The sequence below is a fragment of the Phocoena sinus genome, chromosome 20 (assembly GCF_008692025.1).
Source record: "Phocoena sinus isolate mPhoSin1 chromosome 20, mPhoSin1.pri, whole genome shotgun sequence".
Taxonomy (NCBI): domain Eukaryota; kingdom Metazoa; phylum Chordata; class Mammalia; order Artiodactyla; family Phocoenidae; genus Phocoena; species Phocoena sinus.
In genome coordinates this window covers 20,157,251-20,177,614 of record NC_045782.1, presented here as the reverse complement: position 1 = coordinate 20,177,614, position 20,364 = coordinate 20,157,251, and the positions used below count along the sequence as shown (strand labels likewise).

Sequence of the window (20,364 nt, the reverse complement as noted above, 5' to 3'; positions counted from 1 at the left end):
CATATATATGCTGTCTACAAGAGACCCAATAACAATTGTAAATATTTATGCACCCAACATAGAAGCACCTCAATACATAAGGCAGGTGCTAACAGCCATAAAAGGGGAAATCGACAGTAACACAATCATAGTAGGGGACTCTAACACCCCACTTCCACCAATGGACAGATCATCCAAAATGAAAATAAATAAGGAAACAGAAGTTTTAAATGACACATTAAACAATATGAACTTAATTGATATTTATAGAACATTCCATCCAAAAACAACAAAATACAGTTTCTTCTCAAGTGCTCATGGAACATTCTCCAGGATAGATCATATCTTGGGTCACAAATCAAGCCTTGGTAAATTTAAGAAAATTGAAATCGTATCAAGTACCTTTTCCAGCCACAATGCTATGAGACTAGATATCAATTACAGGGGAAAAAACTGTAAAAAATACAAACACATGGAGGCTAAACAATACACTACGAAATAACCAAGAAATCAAAGAGGAAATCAAAAATACCTAGAAACAATGGACAATGAAACATGACGACCCAAAACCTATGGGATGCAGCAAAAGCAGTTCTAAGAGGGAAGTTTAATAGCAATACAATCCTACCTCAAGAAACAAGAAAAATCTCAAATAAACAACTTAACCTTACACCTAAAGCAATTAGAGAAAGAAGAACAAAAAAATCCCAAAGTTAGCAGAAGGAAAGAAATCATAAAGATCAAATCAGAAATAAATGGAAAAAGAGATGAAGGAAACGATAACAAAGATCAATAAAACTAAAAGCTGGTTCTTTGAGAAGATAAACAACATTGATAAACCAGTAGCCAGACTCATCAAGAAAAAAAGGGAGAAGACTCAAATCAACAGAATTAGAAATGAAAAAGGAGAAGTAACGACTGACAGTGCAGAATACAAAGGATCATGAGAGATCACTACAAGCAACTATATGCCCATGAAATGGACAACCTGGAAGAAATGGACCGATTCTTAGAAAAGCACAACCTTTCAAGACTGAACCAGGAAGAAATAGAAAATATAAACAGACCAATCACAAGCACTGAAATTGAAACTGTGATTAAAAATCTTCCAACAAACAAAAGCCCAGGACCAGATGGCTTCACAGGCGAATTCTATCAAACATTTAGAGAAGAGCTAACACCTATCCTTCTCAAACTCTTCCAAAACATAGCAGAGTGAGGAACACACCCAAACTCATTCTATGAGCCTGCCATCACCAGGATACCAAAACCAGACAAAGATGTCACAAAAAAAGAAAACTACAGGGCTTCCCTGGTGGCGCAGTGGTTGAGAGTCCGCCTGCTGATGCAGGGGACACGGGTTCGTGCCCCGGTCTGGGAAGATCCCACGTGCCGTGGAGCGGCTGGGCCCGTGAGCCATGGCTGCTGAGCCTGTGCGTCTGAAGCCTGTGTTCCACAACTGGAGAGGCCACAACAGTGAGAGGCCTGCGTACCACAAAAAAAAAAAAAAAAGAAAAAGAAAAAGAAAACTACAGGCCAATATCACTGATGAATATAGATACAAAAATCCTCAACAACATACTAGCAAACAGAATACAACAGGACATTGAAAGGATCATACAGCATGATCAAGTGGGGTTTATCCCAGGAATGCAAGGATTCTTCAATATATGCAAATCAATCAATGTGATACAACCTATTAACAAATTGAAGGAGAAAAACCATATGATAATCTCAATAGATGCCGAAAAAGCTTTTGACAAAATTCAACACCCATTTATGATAAAAACCCTCCAGAAAGTAGGCATAGAGGGAACTTACTTCAACATAATAAAGGTCATATATGACAAACCCACAGTCAACATTGTTCTCAATGGTGAAAAACTGAAACCATTTCCACTAAGATCAGGTACAAGACAAGGTTGCTGACTAGTTTTGGAAGTTTTAGCCACAGCAATGAGAGAATAAAAAGAAATAAAAGGAATCCAAATCAAAAAAGAAGAAGTAAAACTGTCACTGTTTGCAGATGACATGATACTATACATAGAGAATCCTAAAGATGCTACCAGAAAACTACTGGAGCTAATCAATGAATTTGGTAAAGTAGCAGGAGACAAAATTAATGCACAGAAATCTCTTGCATTCCTATACACTAATGATGAAAAATCTGAAAGAGAAATTAAGGAAACACTCCCATTTACCATTGCAACAAAAAGAATCAAATGCCTAGGAATAAACCTACCTAAGGAGACAAAAGACCTGTATGCAGAAAACTATAATACACTGATGAAAGAAATTAAAGATGATACAAACAGATGGAGAGATATACCATGTTCTTGGATTGGAAGAATCAATATTGTGAAAATGACTATACTACCCAAAGCAATCTACAGATTCAATGCAATCCCTATCAAATGACCAATGGCATTTTCCACAAAACTAGAACAAAAAAATTCACAGTTTGTATGGAAACACAAAAGACCCCGAATAGTCAGAGCCATCTTGAGAAAGAAAAATGGAGCTGGAGGAATCAGGCTCCCTGACTTCAGACTATACTACAAAGCTACAGTAATCAAGACAGCATGGTACTGGTACAAAAACAGAAATATAGATCAATGGAATAGGATAGAAAGCCCAGAGATAAACCCACACACATATGGTCACCTTATCTTTGATAAAGGAGGCAAGAATATACAAGGGAGAAAAGACAGCCTCTTCAACAAGTGGTGCTGGGAAAACTGGAAAGCTACATGTAAAAGAATGAAATTATAAAAAAAAAAAAAAAAAAGAATGAAATTATAACACTCCCTAACACCATGCACAAATATCAACTCAAAATGGATTTAAAGACCTAAATGTAAGGCCAGACACTATAAAACTCTTAGAGGAAACGTAGGTGGAACACTCTATGACATAAATCACAGCAATATCCTTTTTGACTTACCTCCTAGAGAAATGGAAATAAAAACAAAAATAAACAAATGGGACCTAATGAAACTTAAAAGCTTTTGCACAGCAAAGGAAATCATAAACAAGATGAAAAGACAACCCTCAGAATGGGGGAAAATATTTGCAAACAAAGCAACTGACAAAGGATTAATCTCCAAAATATACAGGCAGCTCAATATCAAAAAAACAAACAACCCAATCCAAAAATAGGCAGAAGACCTAAATAGACATTTCTCCAGAGATATACAGATTGCCAACAAACACATGAAAAGATGCTCAACATCACCAATCATTAGAGAAATGCAAGTCAAAACTACAGTGAGGTATCATCTCACACCGGTCAGAATGGCCTTCATCAAAAAATCTATAAATGATAAATGCTGGAGAGGGTGTGGAGAAAAGGGAACCCTCTTGCACTGTTTGTGGGAATGTAAATTGATACAGCCACTATGGAGAACAGTATGGAGGTTCGTTGGAAAAGTAAAAACAGAACTACCATATGACCTAGCAATCCCACTACTGGGCATATACCCTGAGAAAACCATAATTCAAAAAGAGTCATGTACCACAATATTCATTGCAGCTCTATCTACAATAGAAAGGACATGAAAGCAACCTAAGTGTCCATTGACAGATGAATGGATAAAGAAGTATGGCACATGTATACAATGGAATATTACTCAGCCATAAAAAGAAACGAAATTGAGTTATTTGCAGTGAGGTGGATGGACCTAGAGTCTGTCACACAGAGTGAAGTAAGTCAGAAAGAGAATAACAAATACCATATGCTAACACATATATATGGAATCTAAAAAACAAAAATGGTTCTGAAGAACCTAGGGGCAGGACAGGAATAAAGACGCAGACGCAGAGAATGGACTTGAGGACACAGGGAGGGGGAAGGGTAAGCTGGGATGAAGTGAGAGAGTGGCATTGACATATATACACTACCAAATGTAAAGTAGATAGCTAGTGGGAAGCAGCCTCATAGCACAAGGAGATCAGCTCGGTGCTTTGTGACCACCTAGAGGGGTGGGATAGGGAGGGTAGCAGGGAGACGCAAGAGGGAGGGGATATGAGGATATACGTATACATATAGCTGATTCACTTTGTTATACAGCAGAAAGTAACACAACATTGTAAAGCAATTATACTCCAATAAAGATGTTAAAAATTTTAAATGACTAAAGTATTAAAAATAACTATAATTAACTTACGTTATTAGATACCCAATATAAAGAGATATAAACTGTGACATTAATAGCATATAATGTGGAGGGAGAAGAGGTAAAAGTATAGTTTTTATATGCAAGTGAAATTAAGTTGTTATCAGCTTAAAGTAGACTCTTACAGCTATAAGATATTTTGTGTGAGCCCTATGGTAATTGCAAAGAAAATACCTATAGAAGTTACACCACAAAAAGAGGAAGGAGTCAAGCCTAACAATACAAAAAATAAAACAAACAATCCCCCCCCACAAAACCCTAATGAAGCACAAAGATGACAGCAAGAGAGAAAAAAGGGACAAAAGAACAAACAGAAAACAGTTAAGAAAATGACAATAATAAATCCTTCCCTACTAATAATTACTTTAAATGAAAATGGTTTAATGTTTCCAATAAAAAAATTTAGAGTGGTTGTACACATTAAAAACCAAGATCCAATTATATGCTGTCTAAAAGAAACTCACTTTAGATTCAAGGACGCATATATGTTGAAAATGAAGAGATGGAAAACGATACTCCAGAGAAATGGTAACTAAAAGAAAGCAGGAATGGCAATACTTATATCAGAAAAAATAGAATTAAAGTCTAAAATAGTCTTTAGTGGGACCTCCCTGGCGGTCCAGTGGTTAAGACTCTGAGTTTCCAATGCAGGGGACGTGGGTTGCATCCCTGATCAGGGAACTAAGATCCCACATGCCGTGCAGTGAGGTCAAAAAAATAAATAAATAAAATAAAATAAAATAATTTTTTTAAAAAAAGTAGTCTTTGGAGACAAAGAAGTCAAAACACAATGATAAAAGGGTCAATTCAATAGTGAGATGTAACAACTGTAAATATATATGCACCCAACATCACAGCACATAAGTATATAAAGCAAATACTGAAAAATCTGAATGGAGAAGTTGGCAGCAATAAAATATTAGTATAAGACTTCACTATTTTCACTCTCAGTAATGGTTAGAACATCCAAATAAGAAAATAACAGACTTGAACTAAAGATCAAATGAACTTAGACATATACAGAACTTTCCACCCTCCAGCAGAACACACATTCTTCTCAAGTGCACATGGGACATTCTCTGAGACAGATCATGTTAGGTCACAAACAAGTCGTAACAAATTTAGGAAGATTGAAACCATACCAAGTATTGTTCTGACCAAAATAAAGGAAACTAGAGATCAATAACAACAATAAAATGAGAATTTCACGAATACTTGGAAACTAAACAGCACACTGTTGAATAGCCATTAGGTCAAGGCAGAAATCCAAAGGGAATTTCAGAAATATCTCAGGACAAATGAAAATACAATATACCAAAAATTATGGGTTGTAACAAAAGCAGTATTAATAGGTAAGTTTATAGTGATAAAGGCCTACATTATAAAATAAAAATATAACAAACAACATAACCTTACACCTCAAAGAACTGAAAAACAACAACAAAGTAAGCTCCATATTATCAGAAGGAAGGAAATAATAAAGATTAGAGCATAATTAAATCAAGTAGAGAATAGAAAAATAACAGAAAAAAATCAACAAAACTAAGAGTTGGTTTCTTAAAAAAAGCTAAACGAAAATGACAAACTTTAGCCAGACAAACTAAGCAAAAATGAGAGAGAAATCTCAAATAAATAAAACCAGAAATGATAAAGAAAACATTACAATGGGTGCTTAACATATAAAAAGGACCAAAAGGGACTCTTATGAATAATTATATGCCAACAAACTGGATAATCTAGAAGAAACAGATAAATTTCAAGAAACATACAACTTACCAAGACTGAATCAAAAAGAAATAGAAAATCTAAACAGACCAATAACAATTAAAGAGACTGAAGGATTGAAGCCTCCCTATGAAGAAAAGCCCAAGTCCAGATAGATTCATAGGTGAATTCTACCAAACATTCCAAGAAATAATTCCAATCCTTCTTAATCTCTTCTAAAAAATAAAAGAGGAAACACCTCCAAACTCATTTTATGAGGCCAGCATCACCCTGATACTAAAGCCAAACAAAGATACCACAAGAAAAGAAAAGAAAACTACAGGCCAATAACCCGAATTAATATAGATGCAAAAGTCTTCAATAGGGCTTCCCTGGTGGCACAGTGGTTGGGAGTCCGCCTGCCAATGCAGGGGACGCGGGTTCGTGCCCCGGTCCGGGAGGATCCCGCATGCAGCGGAGTGGCTGGGCCCGTGGGCCGTGGCCACTGGGCCTGCGTGTCCGGAGCCTGTGCTCTGTGGCAGGGGAGGCCACAGCGGTGAGAGGCCTGCATACCGCAAAAAAAAAAAAAAAAAAAAAAGTCTTCAATAAAATACTAGTAAACCAAATTTGAAAGCACACTAAAAAGACTATACACCATGACCAAGTAGGATTATCCCAGGGATGCAAGGATGGTTCAGCATTTACAAATCAATGTGATATACCACATTAACAGAGTGAAAGATAAAAACCACATAATCATTTCAACAGAGGCAGAAAAATAATTTAACGAAATTCAACATCCATTCTATAAAAACTGTCAACAAAATAGGTATAGAAGGAATTTACCTCAACACAACAAAGGCCAGATATGAAAAGCCACAGCCAACATCATAACCAATGCAGAAAAACTGAAAGCTTTTCCTCTAAGATCCAGTACAAGGCAAGAATGCCCACTCTCACTACTTCTTTTTTTTTTTTTTTTTTTTTTGCGGTACGCGGGCCTCTCACTGTTGTGGCCTCTCTCACTGTGGAGCACAGGCTCCAGATGCGCAGGCTCAGCGGCCATGGCTCACGGGCCCAGCCGCTCCGCGGCATGTGGGATCTTCCCGGACCGGGGCACGAACCCGTGTCCCCTGCCTCGGCAGGTGGACTCTCAACCACTGCGCCACCAGAGAAGCCCATCTCACCACTTCTATTCAACACTACTGGAAGTCCTAGCCAAAGTAATTAGACAAGAAATAGAAATAAAAGCAACCAAATCAGAAAGTAAGAAGTTAAATGATCTCTGTTTGCAGATGACATGATCATAGATGTAGAAAACCCTAAAGATTCAACAACAACAAAAACTGTTAAAACTAATAAGAAAATTCAGTAAAATTGCAGGATACAAAGTCAATGTACAAAAATCTGTAGTATTTCTATACACTAACAATAAGCTATCCATAAAGGAAATTAAGACAACAATCCAATCGACAATAGTAACAAAAAGAATAAGATACTTATGAATAAACTTAACTGAAGAAGTGAAAGACTTGTACACTGAAAACTCTAAAACACTGATGAAGGAAATTAAAGAAGGCACAGATAAATGGAAAGACATCCTACAGCAGAAAAATCTTTAAAGCAGTCAGAGGAAAAAAGACACAATCTATAAGGAAGCAACAATAAGACTTATGATTCATTCTTCTACAGAAAGCCTATAAGCCAGAAGACATTGGAATGACATCTTAAAGTCCTGAAAGAAAAGGTTTGCAAACCTAGAATTCAACATGTACCACAAATATCCAACAAAAAGCAAAAATAAAACATTTTCAGATGGGTGGGGGGAAAGAGAGAGAAAGAGATAACTTATTGTCAGATCTACACTACAAATAACATCAAACAGAGTTCTTCTTCTTAAAGGAGAATTATCCCAAACGAAAGCATTAAACTTCAGGAATTAATACATTTTCCTGGAAAGAGTAAATGTTGGGCAAATAAGAAGTATTATTGACAATTTTAAAACAATAAAAGGATTCATATAAAGCTGAAAACTTGGGAAGAAGTACAACTAGCAAAATAAAGATGTACACTGTAATTTCTAGGCAAACCATGTAAAGGAATAATAGAATAATATGTATTAAAAGCTGAGAGAAGAACAGGAAAATAAAAAAAATACTTAATCCAAAAAAAGGCAAAAAAAAAAAAAAACAGATGAGAGGTTTTTGTCTCTAAGCAATGGTAGAGTAGCTTAGTCAGACTAACCCTCTCACAGATGCAACGTGTAAAATCTGGACAAAATATTAAAAATTAAGTATTTGAAGGCACTGAAAAGTAACCAAAGCAGGAGATATAAACAGAAGAGCAGTCTCCTCTTTCTTTTCTTTTTTTTTTTTTCTTTTTTTGCGGTACACAGGCCTCTCACTGCTGCGGCCTCTCCCACTGTGGAGCACAGGCTCCGGACGCGCAGGCTCAGCGGCCATGGCTCATGGGCCCAGCCGCTCCACGGCACGTGGTATCTTCGCGGACCGGGACACGAACCCGTGTCCCCTGCATCAGCAGGTGGACTCTCAACTACTGCACCACCAGGGGAGCCCGAGCAGTCTACTCTTGAAATAGAATTGCAACTGGAGAGATTTTTGAGTTTGCAGCATTCTTCCGAGGACTGGTTCGTGCCCCGGTCCGGGAAGATCCCACATGCCGCGGAGCGGCTGGGCCCGTGAGCCCTGGCCGCTGAGCCTGCGCGTCCGGAGCCTGTGCTCTGCAACGGGAGAGGCCACAACAGTGAGAGGCCCGCGTACTGAAAAAAAAAAAAAAAAAAAACGGGTTAGGAAAACATAATCAGTATAATTATAAAGAACATAAAAAGAATCTATGGACAAATTATTCAGAATAAATTTTAACAAGGTAGCATGAACTCAATATATAAAATTGATTGCATTTCTACACACCAGCAACAAACTAAGAAAATGTAACTTTTAAAGAAAAACATCAGGAACTCTCTGGCGGTCCAGTGGGTAGGACTCCACACATTCACTGCCGAGGGCGCCGGTTAAATCCCAGGTCAGGGAACAAAGATCCCACAAGCTGCACAGTGCAGCCAAAAAAGAAAAAGAAAAAAAAAGAAAGAAAGACATCAATTACAATTACAACAACAAAAACTTTTTTTTTTTTTTTTTTTAGCGGTATGCGGGCCTCTCACCGCTGTGGCCTCTCCCGTTGCGGAGCACAGGCTCCGGACGCGCAGGCTCGGCGGCCATGGCTCACGGGCCCAGCCGCTCCGGGCACATGGGATCTTTCCAGACCAGGGCACGAACCCACGTCCCCTGCATCGGCAGGCGGACTCTCAACCACTGCGCCACCAAGGAAGCCCAACAAAAACTTTTTGAAAGCCTAGTAATAGAACTTCCCTGGTGGCACAGTGATTAAGAATCTGCCTGCCAGTGCAGGGGACACGGGTTTGAACCCTGGTCCAGGAAGATCCCACATGCCACGGGGCAACTAAGCCCGTGTGCCACAACTACTGAGCCTGCGCTCTAGAGCCCGTGAACTGCCTGCCAATGCAGGGGATACGGGTTTGACCCCTGGTCCAGGAAGATCCCACATGCCACGTAGCAACTAAGCCCGTGTGCCACAACTACTGAGCCTGCGCTCTAGAGCCTGCAAACCACAGCTACTGAGCCTGCATGCCACAACTACTGAAGCCCGCGTGCCTAGAACCCATGCTGTGCAACAAGAGAAGCCACCATAATGAGAAGCCCACGTACTGTGACAAAGAGTAGCCCCCACTTGCTGCAACTAGAGAAAGCCTGCATGCAGCAACGAAGACCCAACACAGCCAAAAATAAAATAAATAAAAAAATTTTTTAAAAACTAGTAATAAATGTAACAAAAAAGGTACAAAACGTGTACACAGAAACTTATAAAACTTTAAAGACATTAAAGAAGATATAAACAAATGGAGAGATTTCCTATGTTCAACTGTACAAAACAATTGATGTAAATATGTCACAAATCTACCTAGTCAATGTAACTGCAATCAAAATCCTTAAAGGGTTTTTTGCGGCACTTAAGCAGATTCTAAAATTTGTATAATATATTAAATGATTTAAAATCACCAAGACACTGTCAAAGAAAAAGAATAAAAGCAAGGTGGCTTACCCTGCTAAGTACTTAATAGGATATTATAATATTAGGACAGTATAGTGGATGTAGGGACAGACAAATTGACCAAGAGAACATAATAGGGATTCTAGAAATATGGCTATACTTATACTTAGTAATATGCTGGAGGTGGCATGGCAGATCAGTGGGTGAAAGTGGGAACTATTCAGTAATTGGAGCTGGGTAATGTGGCCATCCACATGGAACAAAATGAAATAGTACTCTTACATCACCACTGAGATGGATCAAGGATTTAAATGTTAAATGTAAAGTGCAAAACCCTAAAACTTTTAGAAGAAAATGAAGGGAAATATCTTTCTAACCTTAAGGTAGAGAATGTGTGCCTTACACAAGGCACAAAGAGCATTAAACCAGAAAATTAAAATATCAAACTACTAATTATCATAATATGCCTTAAGAAAAGAGAAAACAAAAGCCACAAACTTGGAGAAGATCTCTGTAATCTGTAATACTTATGGCCAAAAGAGCATTTGGATTCTAGAATCTCCTACACATCAGCAAGAAAAAGACAAAAGCCTAATAGAAAAATGGGCAAAAGACAGAATAGGCCTTTCATAAGTGATAAAATACATATGGCCAGTAAGTATATGAAGATATGCTCAACCAAATTAATAAGCAGGGAAATGTAGACGCAGAGAGATACTATTTTACACCTATTTGAGTGGGAAGAAGGAGGATGAGAAGAAATGAAGAGAAGTTTGACAACTGGAGAAGATGTGGCATTTGTAACATATTGTTGTTGGGAGTAAAGTGACTCATTTACTTCGGAAAACAATCTGGCATTATCTTATCTTATTGCTTGAATATTCACATACTTCCTGACCTAGCAATTCTACTCCTAGGTGTGGACCCAGGAGAAACTCTTGAAAATATGCACCAGAAGACTGAACAAGAATATTCAAGGTAACGCTGTTTATATGGCAGAAAATGACACGTTGTCCATAAACAGTAATAACGAAAACAGATAAATCAGAGATTCTGAGTAATGGTGGCCTTTCTTCAGTAACTGAATGTATGAAGCTGGGTCTCAATCTAGATTTCCCAGCAACATGATGTACTTCCTTTTTTCTTTAAACTAAATTGAGTTGGGGTTCTCTTGCTTCCAATTAAAGGAGTTCCTATTACACCAAGAAAAGTCTAATCAAAATCTGAAAAATTAGATTTTGACATATTCAATGCTAAAAACACCAAAGCATTCCCCTGAATGCCAGAATATACTTTGATGATAAGTTTCAAAATAGAGCTGATGTGAAGAGAAGATTTGAAAATACTCACACCAAGTCCAAAGAAACCAGAATTAAATTATCTGTAAGGTGATATCTCTGCTCCTGACTTTCCAAATTCTTATATTTATACAGAGACCAATCAAGGGGTATAGGTGATAACATACTTTGTTGAAGGTTCATCTCTTCAAATGACCTGGAAAAATCTTAAAAAACAAAAATCACTTTCTCAATTTGTCACAACTAAATGCTTAGTGTATCAACAAAATGCTTAGTATATCAAAAGTCTGCTTAGAAATGACCCCATTTTTCCAATAGAAATATTGTTAGATATTGTGCTTAGATTCCCAAGTCAAACATAAGTTATAAATTTATTCCTTGAGGCTGTTGAAACACACTATATTGAATACTAATAGGAAAATGCGTTAATAGTAATTGAATACGTTACCATATAATTGGGTTCATTTTAAAAGCAATTAAAATTAGAAGACATGATGGCTAGTGGAGAGCTGAATTTTGTGCAGATTCTAAGGAAGAAGCTTGCACTTTCAGAGATTTTTAAGTTGCTAGTGCTGGTCTAATTTCATTGGAGGCTTTTCTTTTCCAAAAATCAGATGAAATACCAACGCTATCCTTTTCTTATCAGTCCAATTTAGGGTTACACGTTGATTCACAAACGGAAGAGACAGGAGAGGAAGAGGGAAGAGGTTCTAAGGGAAATAAATGCAAAGGTGTAAAGAAAGATGAAGGAGCAAGTAAATAAAAGAGGCAAGTGTTCCTGAGAGAGAGAAGTGGTCAGTTACTGAAACCGAGCTCAGAAGGGAAAGGGAGAAGGAATTCACAGGCTCTCCTTGAAAGTGAGTAGAAGTGACAAGGAAGAAAAGCAGGGTTAATTGGATCTTTATACCAGGCAGTGCTACAGAGAGGAGGTAATGTGCTTTCTGTATGGAATAGCTAACTTCTAAGTGGGTAGAGATAGTGAACTACGATTGTAACCACCAGAGATTAGTAAATTAGGTGTTGAAATTTGACGACTATTGATGTTGCCCCAAATCCAAGAGAAAAAAAAAGCTTTGCCATCCCAGCCAAATATACCCTTATTTCTAATCCCCCTTCCTCACTTGGTTCAGGATCCAGCATTAATTGGCCCCATTCCTCCACGGTCAGCTGCATCACTTGATTATCTTTCACATGCCAGGAATTTGGCTTTTTGGCAAATACTGCACAACAGAATAGCTCTATTTTGAGCGCACAGACGTATCCACAAAGACTTCCTTCATCATATACTTCAAGGAATTTGCATGAATAATTTATCTTCTTCTTCTCTATACAGAAGTGATAGACAGGAAACTTGCTAATGCATTGTTCTATTTCTTTTTCTATCTTGTCAAGGTCACTCTTCTCTGCTTTAAAGCCAGTTACTTCTTGATTTTTTTCACTTAAACCAATAAACAAATATTCCCCACGAGTATTTGCAAATGCAGAAACATATTGAGGGAGAATATCTTTAATGCATTGTAACAACTTTTCTGTTGAGTAGTCTTTCATTTCAACATGTGTGGATTCAGTAAAGGTGAGTTTTTCTCTGTACCTGAGTTGCATCCTATTAAAAAAGTCAGCAGCCAAGGCCTTCATGCTACTTTCTTCTTGTACATCAAAACGGTACCTCTTTGGAGGTGATTTAGGTATTAAAGAAAATCCCTCTCCAGTTTCTAGCCTGTCTTTGAGGAATTCCAGTGCAGCGGTAGCATTCATGACTTTTACAGAGGTTATATCTCTTTTGTACAAATTGGAGCTCAAGGTGGCAATCCTCAACCCAGAGGTTTCTGAGCTCCACGATTTGACAAAAATCAGAAAACATTTACCTTGCTGCATAAAGTCTAAGTATTTAGAAACAAACGAAACAATATTGGCAAAAGAATTTTCCAAATCTAATCCTATTCCATCTTTTTCATAACTATAGTTTTCATTCTCAATTTCAGCCCTGCACACGACCCCTCCAGAATTCAGCAAAGCAACCACAGGTTGTGAGACGTTTTCATTCTGCTTTTTTCTCAATTGACAATCTTTCATTTTTTTTTCTATTCTTCTCCCTGAAAGTGACTTTTCCCACATCTAGAACCAGCTCAGCATAGTTAGTGTCCAAAACAACACGGATGGTCATTTTCCTAGAAGCCATTCAACTTCCAAGCAGAAATTCTTTTCTGTAAAACAGACAGAGCCATTTAAAATAGGACCTGAGCAAAAGAGATAGCAAATTGTGTATTGTGAGGCAAACCCAACAAAATTCTTTATTTTGTTTTATCCTATATTCCACTGGATGCCATGATAAGGATACAGATATAAAATAGGTTTTGGGGACATATTCTGAACTGACAATAATGATAATGATGATAAGATGATAGTAATTTCTACTCCTGTCAAATTTTCCAAATTTTTGCCATAGTTTTATATGATCCTCTTCTAATTGTTTTAATCTAATTTTTATCTGTGTTTATATCTCTTTTCTAATCCTTAATATTATATAACTTGCTTCTCTCTTCTTTTCTTAAATAAGCCCCTGAGGGGAGCCTATCTATGTTTCTGATCTCAGTGAACCAAATTTTAGTTTTATATATTACATATACTTTTATTTTTTAAATAATTTCAACTTTATCTTAATTATTTTCTCTTATTGGGGAACCCCTTGGGAAAATTCTCAGTTGGAGTCTAAAGACATCTAGCAATATGCCATTTTAATAATTTTTCCTTCTTGCAAGGATGAGTTAGATTCATAAATTTTGGCCATTGATCTTAAGCAAGGTGGGCCAAGTCACTATGCCCTTTTTCTATCAGATATCCACATATTTTCAATGAGGTAAAATTCTTATATACAAAAACATCTGCTTTAGGTATAAGTATCCCAAACCCATTAACCCTGTCCCTTTAAGGTCTGCTGGGATTACGGCTTTGTTATAGATGGCCTAGAGACAGCTGAGAGAAGAGTTCATCACAGGTAGTGATCACTACTCTTGGAAAGGATACAAAGAAGGTCAGAATACTCCTGTCCACTGCTGGATCAGTATGCTGCAGAGACTCAGCTGTAGGCTGTGGATACACCTCAGTCTCTATAAACTTCTGATCATATGTAAACAGCTGTATGGACTGAATGTTTGTGTCCCTTCAAAATTCATATGTTGAAACCCTCCCCTACCACATGATGGTATGAAGAAGTGGGGCCTTTGGGGGGTAATTAGGATCAGATGAGGTCATAAGGGCCGAGCACTCATGAGTAAGATTAATGCCCTTGTATGAACCTCAAGAGAGGTTGCCTCCCTTCTCTACTCTCTACCATGTGAAGATACAATGAAAAGTCTACAACCAGGAGAGGACCCTCATTAGAACCTGACCACACTGGCACCTTGATCTTGGATTGCCCAGCCTCCAGAACTGTGAGAAATAAGTTTCTGTTATAAGCCAGCCAGTCTATGATATTTTTACAATAGCAGCCAGAGCTGACTAAGACAGCAACAGTAAATTTGGGGCTTCAGATGATTTGGACAGTTGGGGTTAAACCAAGAGAATTCCTTTGTTGATCATGACCATTCCATACAGAGGAAAAAAAGCAACAATATATTCCACAGAACACTTAGCAAATTACAGGGCCTAGACTAAGTGTTCAGTAAATGTCACCACTCCAAATGCCCCAGAGTAGTCACCACCCCCCGTGAAAGTTGGGGCCTCTGTGCCTTTGCCCTCTCCCACTTTTGTCACCTGAAAACTCCTCTCATCCTTCCTAGAAGTCCCATGTCTATCCTCTTCTCAGGGCTCCCACAGAACTTTTTATTCATGCTGGGCCCTAATCTTACCATAGATCTAGAGAAATCTTTAGAAACAGAGTACTGAAGTGTTTAGAGTGGTTGTTTTCAAACTACATGAAATCTGGTGGGGGCTCCTAATCATTTAGGACACCAGGAGGAAAGGCCTGGGGCCTCGTTCCTGCCATGGACTCTGAACCTCGGTGGGTGCAGAGCACTCTTCCTGCTCTGGAATGTCTTCCATGAAATTTTCTGAGCCCTTCCAGTGCCTGGGCCGACTAGAGAAAGCCCACGCACCAGCCAGGGCCAGCAGTGTCATCCTGGAAAGGTGCCCAAGCCTGGACAACACTCTATGGGTCCAGGTCCCCATTTCTTCTCTTTTCAGTGCTCAATGGCCCTTTACCCAAGGAGCCCTGGGACTCATATCAACGTGTTGTCCTGGGACCTCATGGCTGAATCCTGGTTCTGGAGAATAGCCTCGTGCTATAAATTGAATGTTTATGTGTCCCCAAAATTAACATGTTGAAACCTAATCCCCAGTGTGATGGTGTTTGGAGATAGGGCCTTTGGGATGTGATTAGGTCACAACGGTGGAACCCTCACAAATAGGATAAGTATCCTTATAAAAGATTCCCCAGAGAGCTGCCTGACCCCTTCCACCATGTGAGGACAGAGAAAAGACAGTCATCCATGAAACAAGAAGTGGTCCTCACCAGACACCAAATCTGCTGCAACTTAATCTGGACTTCCCAGCTTCCGTAACTGTAAGAAATAAACTTCTGTTGTTTATAAACCACCCAGTCTATGATATTTTGTTATAGCAGCATGAACAAACTAAGACACCTGGTAAGTGGATCACCTCACTGGCTGAAATTATTTCTTTCGCAGGATTGAGACTGGATTGCCAGAATGGTGCTAATGTTCTGATTTTAGTTAACTTAAATTATTTTTATTGACAGAAGCCCCACAAAAAATTATTTGCCCAGGTAGAATTCACCAGTGAAGCCATCTGGTCCAGGAATTTTCTTTTTTGATTACTGGGTTTTTGATTACTGATTCAATCTTCTTACTAGTTATAAGTTGATTCAGATTTTCCATTTCTTCCTAATTCACTCTTGGTAGGTATGTTTCTAGGAATTTGTCCATTTCCTCTAGGTTATCCAATTTGCTAGTGTACAATTGTTCACAGTATTCTCTTATAATCCCTTTTATTTCTGTAAAATTGGTATTAATGTCCGTTCTTTCATTTTTTATTTTAGTTGAGGGTTTTTTTTTTCTTCATCAATATAAAGGTTTGTCAATTTTGTCGATTAAAAAAGCTCAGTTTGGGGCTTCCCTGGTGGCGCAGTGGTTGAGAGTCCGCCTGCCGATGCAGGGGACACGGGTTCGTGCCCCGGTCTGGGAAGATCCCACATGCCGCGGAGCGGCTGGGCCCGTGAGCCATGGCCGCTGAGCCTGCGCGTCCGGAGCCTGTCCTCCGCAACGGGAGAGGCCACAACAGTGAGAGGCCCGCGTAACGCATAAAAAAAAAAAAAAAAAAAAAAAAAAAAAAGCTCAGTTTGGGCTTCCCTGATGGCACATTGTTTAAGAATCCACCTGCCAATTCAGGGGACACAGGTTTGAGCCCTGGTCCGGGAAGATCCCACTTGCTACGGAGCAACAAGCCCGTGTGCCACAACTACTGAGCCTGCGCTCTAGAGCCCGCGAGCCACAACGACTGAGCCCGCAAGCCACAACTACTGAAGTCCGCATGACTAGAGGCCGTGTTCCACACAATGAGATGCCTGCACACCGCAACGAAGAGTAGCCCCTGCTCGCCACAACTAGAGAAAGCCCACGCACAGCAACAAAGACCCAACACAGCCAAAAATAAACAAAATAAAATAAAAAATTTTAAAAGCTTTAAAGAAAAAACCTCAGTTTCATTGGTTTTTTTTCTATTGTTTTTCTATTCTCTATTTCATTTCTTCTGCTCTAATCTTTATTATCTCCTTCCTTTTGCTAACACTGAGTTTTGTTTGTTCTTTTTCTATTAAGGTATAAAATTAGGCTGTTGATTTGAGATCTTTTTTCTTTTTTTTGCGGTATGCGGGCCTTTCATTGATGTGGCCTCTCCCGTTGCGGAGCACAGGCTCCAGACGCGCAGGCTCAGCGGCCATGGCTCACGGGCCTAGCCGCTCCGCGGCATGTGGGATCTTCCCGGACCAGGGCATGAACCCGTGTCCCCTGCATCGGCAGGCGGACTCTCAACCACTGCGCCACCAGGGAAGCCCGAAATCTTTTATACTTTTGACTGTGGGGAAAATTCTTTCTGACCTGGATTGGGGATTTAGTCTGTGCTGTTAGCTATTTTTAATGGGAAAGGGGAAGGCATTCACATCTCCTTAGTTATGCCAGACTGCAGGTTCGTGGGAACTGCACAGAAAGGTAGGACAGGAGTGACGGGAACTACCTTCTGAGGAATAAAAACCATAGTTCATTCTTTGCCCTCCTCCTTTAACACTGTGTATTTAGTTTAGAAAGGCGTGGTTCTTATCTCCCCCCACCCCCGCCCCCTTTAGGTTATAAACTTCGGCAGGACACTAACAGTGCCTGGTTTCTCCTTCTGGATTTAGAAGACAGTTCATCAGTGTCTGGTCAGCCACATTTTTACCAGCAGAACCTGTTCCTTAACTCCCCTTATTTAAGGACCCCAGGCGTGCAGGGCACCCCCAAGGAGCTGCACTTGCCTGACCTGTCCCTACAGCACCCTGCCCTTCCTCCCTTCCTAGTCCATGCCAAACCCCAACTTCCTCTCCCCAGGCTCTTTAAGGCGCTTCCCAGCCCACGCATGGGATGACGTACTGCCCTGACCTCAAGTTCCCAAGTGTCCTGATCGCAAGTCCTTAACAGTCTGTGTAGTTTTTTGGTAGATGCTGCTACTGAGACAGGCATCACAGAGCCAAGGCTCCCAGATCGAAGATAACAGCCGAGGGTCTCCCCGGGAGCGGGGTGGACGGGGCTGTGTTGGCTGCACCCCACCTCGTCAAAGAGCCAGCAGACTAGACTTAAAAGGGATAAGAAGCTGAGGTTCCGATATTTGGCAACGGAGAGGGGACAAACTTACCCAGGAGCGCTGCTCGGGATTCGCAGGATTCTTAGGGGAGCTAGAGGTCCCCCGTTTGCGAGGAGAGCTGGTGCACTCCAGTTAAGGCGGCGCATTCAGCCAATGGTGACGCCGCTCCGCCGCCGAAACTTTCCGCGAGAAGCGACTGGACTTTAAACACGTGACTTAGAGTGGTGGCAGGAGATTTCTCCTTTCGTATTTGGTTATCTGTATTTTCTATATACTGCACGGTAAGACCAAAAGAACGAAGCGCATTTAAAGAAAACAAAGAAAAAAAGAAGTGGGCGAAGCCCGTCTTCCGGTCCCCGTCCGCGCGCTCTACACCAGCTAAGCGGACCCAGGTCCGGGTCATTTGGCGCACTGGCTTCCCGAGCGGCGGGCGGCCCTTCCCGCCCTTTAGAGCGGCAGCCAATCAACTTTTGAGGAAGTGCCCCCGCGCGCTGTGAGCTCCCCTGAGCTTTCGCGCCACTGGCGTTTTTTTTGCCCCCTCAAAACTGAAGAAGGATCAGGGCTTCTGGCGGGGTGATCCTACTCGGGACTTTCCAGCTCTACTCTCATTCCTTGAGCCGTACTACTGTCCCGTGGACTAAAAGCGCAGTAGCCTCTAGGGACCGGGCGAGAGCTGTTAGTGCACGGAAAGGACGAAAGGGGAGAAGAGCGGTCTGCTCCGCGGGAGGCAGATTCGGACACACAACCCCTCGTGGTATAAGGAGCACCTTGGGGCCATCAGGGATAATGAGTCCAGAGCTGGCTCCAATGGCTTCTCTCAGGACATAAAGCTTTCCTGACACTTTCCTTTTCTTGGGGCCCCTTTTTTATGGTAATTATGGTAATGGATATTTCTGCAGCTCATCAGGTCTAAAACCTGTCTTCAGAACCCACAGACATTGAAACGCACAGAAACCTTGTTTTAAAACAGAGAGAAAGAGAAGGCGGGAGGGGGAGAGAAGGAGGGAGGAATGCCTAAGGAACCCTGAGCTGCTGAAGTCTTCTACCATCAACCGCAGACCTGTGAGTGACAGAACCTTCAGAGGATTCCAGCCCCAACCTTCAAGCCAGTTGAAAATGAATGGAACAGAGACAAGACTTCCCCCTGTCCCCTGTCCGTATTCTGGGCTCACAGGATTCGTGAGTATGGTTATATATTTTTTTAATCTTTTTTTTTTTTTAATTTTTGGCCGCGCAGCGCGGCCTGTGGTATCTTAGTTCCCCGACTGGGGATCCAGTCGGCTCCCTGTGCAGTGCAGATGCGGAGTCTTAACCACTGGACCGCCAGGGAAGTCCCCAAGTATGGTTATTTTATGCGACTGAGTTTTGGAATAACTTGTTATGCACCTATAGTAACTGGAACAATATTATGTGTATTCTTCTTGGGGCTCTTTTTCTCATTTTCTAAGGACTTTGCAACGTTTGATATTTTCAGACGCTTATTTATTTATTTTTCCGATCATTATAGTTCTTACTTTTTTTTTTTTTTTTTTTTTGCTTGTATGTGCTGCAAATATCTGTAGATCAGTTTGGAGACAATGACATCTTTATGAGATTACAATTTCTGATACATGGACATAATATATCCTATACTTAATTACATTTTCTTCAATGTCTCACAATAAAGTTATATACAATTTTCCATAAGGATCTTGCACATCTTTTGTGTCAATTGTATCTCAATAAAGCTAGAAGAAAAAATAAATTCCTGATTTAAACCGCCTTGGTCATGATGTATTATCATTTTTAGATTTTGTTGGATTTGGTTTGCTAAAATTTTATTTGGAATTTTTTTCATCTAGACATTGAATGGTGATGATCTGAAACTATCCTCTCATATTTTACTTATCCAATTGGTTATTGAGATTATGCTAGCCAATGTTCATAGCAGCACTATTTACAATAGCCAAGATATGGACACAACCTAAGTGTCCATCAACAGATGAACACAAATGAATGGATAAAGAAGATGTGGTGCATATATATAATGGAATACTACTCAGCCATTTAAAAAAGGGATGAAATAATGCCATTTGCAGCAACATGGATGGACCTAGAGATGATCATATCATGTGAAGTAAGTCAGACAAAGACAAAAATCATATGATATCACTTATATGTGGAATCTAAAAAAAGTTATACAAATGAACTTATTTACAAAACAGAAACAGGCTCACAGACATAGAAAACAATGTTATGGTTACCAAAGGGGAAAGGGCTGGGAGAGG

At 39.9% G+C, this 20,364-nt stretch overlaps 1 protein-coding gene across 1 annotated transcript in view; it reads right to left on the bottom strand.

The window, feature by feature from the left end:
- Nucleotides 1-20,364, bottom strand: part of LOC116746151 (schlafen family member 12-like) — a 40,312-nt gene that overhangs the window by 5,995 nt on the left and 13,953 nt on the right. The window contains 3 exon segments of the mRNA XM_032617458.1: nt 8,789-8,798; nt 12,341-13,324; nt 13,326-13,449. Of these exon segments, the coding sequence (XP_032473349.1) occupies nt 8,789-8,798; nt 12,341-13,324; nt 13,326-13,449 (1,118 nt within the window).